The following is a 7,152-nucleotide window of genomic DNA, read 5'->3' on the forward strand; positions in this document are numbered from 1 at the left end:
AGCTGAAATAGCTGCTGAGGAGAGGGACCGGAGCAACTAAAGCGTTAAGACAATGGGCAGGGAAAATAAAGAGCTGGGAGCAGGAGGTGTGGATAAAGCGGGTCGGGCGAGTTCAGGCAGCAGCTGATCGCTGTGGAGGCCGATAACCAACATTCCTGTGAGGTAACCCCTGCCCGAGAGGAGCCAGGTGCGGAGCGGAGATCCAGGGACTCGCCAGCACCTTCGGCTCTGAGGCACAGGGCACAAGACAAAACATTCCAGCTGCGGCTGAGCAGTCCCTAAGGTTTTCCCTTCAATGGGAAGCTGTTTCTGAGTCGCATTACCAACAACAGGAGCAGGGCTGGTCATACGGTGCTGGTGTCTTCTCGGGATCACGAGAAGCTGTGTAGGGCTCAATAGGTATTTGCATACAAATTGCGTGTCTTGTATATTGCAGTATTTATCCAGCTGTGTTGTTGGTGCGACCCTTGGAAGCCCAGAAGAGGAAGAAGATGAAAATGGTTCAGATGTTGAGGTTCCCACTACCTCAAATGAGGAAATCTATGAAATAGTGGGTACTCTTTCTAAACCAGGGAGTACTAATCCACGTTTTGCAAAGGAAACTTACGTAGTAAGTATGAGTCTTATTTCAGATTGCCATTAAGCAACATTAGGGATATCGCAAATCATGTAAAATGACCTGCACTAATAAAATGGTGTTTTGTTCCTGCTGGAAGCTGTATATATGTTTTATTCCTTCTGCTTCCTGTGTACGCTCTGGCTTCTTCTCTTCTAGGTCTGACACAGCAAATAGTACAAGGAAGGAACTCAGACAGAAAACAGATTGTGTCCTCTTCATAACTTTTTAAAAAAATCTATCTTGATGATCCACAGGTCTGCTTTCTTTTTCTCTCAAAGCTTACACCTCAAGTATTTCTCATCTTTTTTTTGTCTTTTATCACAATTTTGAAGGTAGTGGTGCTGGAATCAAAGTTAGTGTCCCCTCTGACTGTTCACTGAAATCACAGCTTTCACTAGCAGCTAATTGTTCTGAATACCTACATCTTTGTATAAAGATGTGTATGTCCAGAGTTGAATTAACTAAAGGAGGCTTGCTCTTATGAATGTGATTGCTTATTGCTTGTTTTAGTTTTCTGAAACTAGAATTGCCTCTGTCTCAAAGTGCTTATTATAAACTGATTATTATTCTTCTTACTGAAGAAACTTGTCAAATATTTGAAAATTTTTATTCAGGTGTCCATACAGCTGAACTGTTCAATCAGGAAATTATGGATGGCAGTATTTAGTTTTAACCACTGCTTTTGCCCAAAGTGTTTCCTGGATTTGCTCAAATTGATGTCTGATTGATACGGACAATCTGCAGACTTAATAAAAATTACAGGATGCTATCTTGCAAGGAAATGGACATTTTTTTAATGTCTTCTCCATTCTGCCAACTGATAGTTGTTTAAAATACCTGGACAAGTAACGGATACTTTTTGACACTCAAAAATGCACCAAAAATATGGATCCTAAAATACCATTAAGAGTCCATATTTTTGATCTCTGTTAATGGGTACTCTAAATTAGAATCTTCAGCATTTAATTTACATTTCATCAGCTTCCTTGTATCTGACAGATAAAAGTTTGATAACTACTTTATGAATAATTCCAACATCCTAGTGTTAGAAGACCACATTCTATCCAGAAGTTAAACTTGAAAAGGATGATTTTTTTTTTTTCCTAATGACAGAATCTAACTGTTTTTCCCTTAGGTCTCTTCTCGAGAAGCACTCTTAAGTCACTTGCTTGAGTGTGAAATTGTTGTATATAATATCACTGAGGATGTACACCAAATTGAGGAAGCAATGTGGGCTGCTTCTGGTTAGTATAGCTATACCTGAACAGAAATTTGGTTTCTATTCAGCCATCAAAATTTGACATAAATGTATAATGAAATGATCAGGGATTCATAGTTCACTTTAATATGGGTTCCTTGATGGAGAAATGCTGTACAAATTGTTTGGTTAAATAGCAAGGAACTGTGGAATGCACTGTCACATTCGGAAGGGAGAGAAGCTGACATGGAATGGTGCAACTCTTTAAATGACACATCTGTGTAGGCAGTAATTTCCCTAAATAACTGTCATGCATCTATTGCATCAGGAGGTGGGTAGAAAATTTGCTCCTGTGATATTCAAAGAATGTTTCAATATTTTATATAATTATTTTAAGATTATTTTTCTTAAAAGTCCAATAAAAAAATATTTGGAAACTTTCTCCTTATTGTTACTTCCAAATTCTAATAGGCAGCTGGAATCCTTTTATGGTGAGAGTGCAATATCATTCTTTATATGATAGCTAAACTAAATTATGCTTTCCTCTTTATAGTATGAACACTCAGACAAGAGAATAATTTGCATAACAAAAAATTCATTATTTTGCTTGATATTAAAATAAAATTTGTTTACATTCAGTAGCTTTTTTTTCCCTATCATGAAAAACCAACACTTTTTCACTTTCTTTCAGTATTTCAGCAGTCAATAAAGATTAATCATTTCCTAGTATAGATTGTTTTGTTGGGCATTTTTTTCCCCATGATATATAGCCCTGTGGAGATTATGTAAATTCCCAATAATCTGATTCTTTATTACCATTATTTCTCTATTTGTTATCTTTCCTGATTTATTATCTTTATTTGATATTAACTCAAAGAGTATTTGCTTAAAAAGATATATCACATAGAATATTGATATAAATGTCTATACAGGACCTTTATATAAAAGCAAAAATACAGTTTGAATAGTACAGTTTAAAACAAAATTCTTGCTTTCATTTAACAGCCCTACATAAGAAAATAGAGACTTTTGCAAAACAAAAGTTATTCATCCTCGTTTCAACAATAATGACCTGGGGAAATACCAAACCCCCTGACCCTGTAAGTAGTATCAAAACTTTTTTTTTGAACAAATGTTGCCATTTAAAGGAAAATATTCATTACATTCAAATACACAATGTATTTCAGGTGTGTGCTTCAATGATAGCTAATAAAGTGAGGTGCTTTTTAGGATTCTTTCACCCTTATTCACTACTTAGTGCCAAAATTGCTAAGTATAATTCACTGACAGAAAAGTTTAGGCATTGGGCTGTAATGATACAGAAAGACATAAGGAGATGCTTGGTCAAGAGGCAAGACAAATGCTAACCACAGGATGCACTGTCTTTCAGTCATTAAAAAAATCCCACATTAACTGCGTATCTAATGAAATATGTAATTAAAATAGATGCATCTTTATCTTGATATATGTAAAGTGTTTTCAGGAGCCATGTTGGGCACTTTGTAGTACACTATTGCAATTCTCAAATTCAGTGTTACAGAAATGGGGTTTTTCAACCTTGTGTAATGATATAGATAATAAAAACTAATGTTTTTTAAAATATAAAAAGTAGTTTAAAATCTTTTACTGTGAAATTTGAAATTGAACTAATGACATTTTTGAAAATGTTGAACCTCAAGTATCAAATTCAGAACCTTGAAGAGTTTCAATTGAACACAAAAGAGATTTTAAAGCACTTTTAAAGAACTTACTTTAACCATCTAGACCTTTAAAGATTGTTCTGTTTTAAGAAATATATAACAGTCACAGTTTTTTCTTTGTAGGAAAATCCTGAGACTCCTTTAAATGATGAAGATTTTCGCAAAAGAAAATCTCATCCTAGCTTTATGGATTACATAAATGCTGAAAAACACATTGCAAAACTTGGGAAAACTGTATGTAGAGAACTTTTTTATAAAAATAAGTTGTTTTGTTTTCTTATTTAGAGCTTTATCTTTGTAATGGAAATTATTGACCATGTGAATAAGTTTTAAGGGTATGTTCTTGTCTTTATAAATATCGATGATATAAATTATTAATAAAGTGTAGTAGTACAGAGAATACTATAATGTCTTTTGAAACCCAAGTGTATGCATAATATAAATCCCAAATTCTGTCCTTTTTTTGTCTTAGGTAGGTAGCAAGTCATGCTTATCTTAAAAAAATACAGTTTCTTTGGTTTTACCAGGGAGAATCAAAGCTGGGGTCTGTGTGTGGAAAGATTTGAGGAAGAAAGCTTGTAGAGGAATGGGATATTAGTACAGGTCTAAAGAAAACCAGCATCTTTAAGTATTACCAAGCTGTGTTTGTATTATGTCTCATTTAAGTACTAAGATGTTCTGGCCACACCTAGCATGTCCCTGGATAGTTTGTGCTCTTGGAGCAGAGGCCTTCTTGACTTTTATTCCACCCTATAATTCACTTTAAAATCACAGCCATAGAGCTGAGACAGAATAGCTAAAATATGTTATCACTTTTTATGTGTTTTAAAATCCCCTCCTTCAGCTTTGCTTGCTTTGATCTGATTAGACTATTAATCTTACTAGAGAACAGACTATGCCTCTATTTGTATTTAAGAACTATTATTAAATAAATACCAACAATGGCCCAGCTTGCAATTCAGGAAAATGTGAGCTGTTGTCATTAGTGGTGGAGTAGTGAGGAGGTTAGGAAGGCAACAAAATACATCAGATGATGAAGGTGTCATTTGGTCATTCTTTTTCTGTGTTAGGAGTCTCCCATAATCAATATAATTCAATGTCCATTGCAGAAATTTATCCGGCTAATAACAGGATGAAAAGAAACTTTTCTCTGATTCGAGCATGCATGTGCCATCTTATGCCCTGCTGAGAAAATAGCGCTAGAAATTATATTCTGTTCTACCATAGGTCTAACAGTACAGAATACAAGTAAAAATTTGGTTTACAGCTTGAAAAATTGGTGGTAAATTGGTTTTTCTAACCAATTTCTGTGCTAACATGGATTTATAAGACCATGGGATTAGTTTCACATTTGCGATGTTAAAAACATGAAAATTTTAAACAACATCCATCAAAGCCTGTGTTAACTTCTGCCACCGCCTAATATCCAGATGAACTACTGACTATTTTTCTGACTAGTCCAAAGCACTGAGTCACTGCATACCAGAAGTATTTATATAATTAGCTTCTAAGTGTTTGTCAGGCTGAACGTCTGTTGAGAAGACAGAGAAGCAGTACATGATAAAGCGACTTGAGTGTTTTCAATACCTACCTGCTGTAACCGTTTCAAATGGAGCCCTTTTCCTCCAGATCTCCAGTGACAGCATCAATGGGTATCACTGCCCCTGGGTAGTTTCTGTCAGCACTTTGGAATAGGAAGGCTCCAAAGCATCTGTTCTTCCCATGAAATCAGCTTTGGCTTCCTGTGACGGCTGGAGACTTCTGGATTACAGTCCTTACTTATTTCTAAATTCAGTGATATCTAGGGAACGTGCCATCAGTGGAAGAAATTACAGTGTTATCATTCCCTGCAAAGAACTCACACTAGAATTCATCAGTCTTGTCAGCCAGGTAGAGAAGCTCTTGCACCAAGAATAGAAGGTTTTGTAAGCCTTGTCTGTTCAGAGTGCAATTTAATAGAAGTTGTTTCTTATAACAAGATTTCACCTCTCTGTATTAGTGTACCTCTCACCTATTTTTTGATTTAAATTTATTGAGAGTTGAGTTCAAGAGTCTTTGCTTTTTATCCCTAGCAGTTTTTTGCTTTTACCTTTGTGGCATTCAGGGCACTCAGGCTGTGTTGCTTTTCTCAGAAGCTGGAATCTCCAGAGTTCTGCCAAATTCAGAATCCTTGAAGAAGTATCTGCCTACCAGAGGCAGATAAACTCTTAATCCCCCAGCTCTGTTCTCAGTGACATCACAGTTCCAGAATCCTTTTAGACCTCTTTCTCGCTTCAAGCAATGTATTAGAACAAAGCAAGCAAACAAGCGTAAAACAACCACAGCTGGAACTGATGATCCCAGCTAGAAAGTGACACCTAGTGGCTTTAATGAACTATACACGGGAACGTGACATTCCTTATCCGGGACTAAACATGCCAAGTGGAACAGCAACATGCCTAAGAACTGCCTTATTTTTTAAATTACCTATAGCCAAGTAACTTCAAGTAGTACCTTCTCATATGGGTAGTTTGCGACACTAAGTAAGTATTGTTAGAGGAATTGAACCTGTTTTAGAGGTTTGTATTTCAGTGAAATACAGCGCTCTGTGCCAAACTAGGGTTTGTCTTCACACAAGGCAGGAGTCAGCACAAGGTACATGGAAGAAAATCCTGTGTTACATTCTTTTTAAGGGAAATGAGAAATAGCACCTCCTGTGCATCAGAAGAGGCAGGTTTTTCCTGCTAGGAGGTGGAAATTACTATGTGTCTTCTGGGACATGTTTGCAGTCTGTCCAGAGCAACCCTGGAAGCTGCTGCTCTTAGGTACAAATAGTATTTGTCATGGTATTACCCAAGCAAACTCTGTGTGTTAAGACCAGAGTAGTGAGAGATGCCTCTGCCCAAATTAAGATGCAAATGAGACCATATGCTGAAGTCAATGATACAGATTTTATTTAACAATGAATGTGAGGTAGAGAGATAGAAAGAAAGAGAAAACAGGAGAGAGATCAAGCAGAAGACAGTCAACACCCATGGATCCAGTGGCATCGTGTTCGTCCTTCTTCATACTGGGCTTCTCAGTGATGGGGGTCCCAAGGTAGTTCAAAACTTTTCATATTTATACATTTTAGTAAACAAAGGAATTAATGTTCATTGGCTATATAGTTCTCCTAATCTGTTGGTTAAATTATTCCCACACTTCTAATGCTAATTAGTCCCATGCTCAGTCTTTCTCTTCTTTTGAGTTGATGGGTTTCTTGGGTCAGTGGGCCATGAGTTGATGGTCACAATCTGCCACAATTACCTTTTACCCAGTGAGAGCTGATCTCAGCACACTTGCTGAGCTGGCTTTCCTTGTGGCCTGTATATTCTGCCTTCTTTGTGGTCACTATCAGCAAAACATTCTTCTCCCCAAGATTTGATAAAATCCCCCTGGGATAACAGCCAGACAGTAGTGCCACCTTTATCTTATCTTATCCCAAGTTGCCGCCCATGGTGGCTTATTTTACAGTCCAAGTTCCAGGTATCCATGGAGGCATATTCAGGGGGGCTTCAGTGATTCAGTGGTGGTTACCATCTGACCCATAACTAGGGGTAATCTTTGACCACTGATATGCCTATGAGCAGCTGCTTCATTACACTGTTTGCCACAGC

General features: G+C 37.0%; 1 protein-coding gene across 1 annotated transcript in view; it reads left to right on the plus strand.

Annotated features, from left to right (window-relative positions):
• Positions 1 to 52: 52 nt before the first annotated feature.
• The window catches only part of AK7 (adenylate kinase 7), a 28,800-nt gene continuing 21,700 nt past the window's right edge, over positions 53 to 7,152 (plus strand). Inside the window, 5 exon segments of the mRNA XM_017728933.1 lie at positions 53 to 101; positions 315 to 610; positions 1,755 to 1,863; positions 2,823 to 2,917; positions 3,641 to 3,751. Coding sequence (XP_017584422.1) covers positions 53 to 101; positions 315 to 610; positions 1,755 to 1,863; positions 2,823 to 2,917; positions 3,641 to 3,751 — 660 coding nt within the window.

This window comes from Corvus brachyrhynchos, unplaced genomic scaffold (genome assembly GCF_000691975.1).
Source record: "Corvus brachyrhynchos isolate BGI_N302 unplaced genomic scaffold, ASM69197v1 scaffold1, whole genome shotgun sequence".
Classification (NCBI taxonomy): Eukaryota; Metazoa; Chordata; class Aves; order Passeriformes; family Corvidae; genus Corvus; species Corvus brachyrhynchos.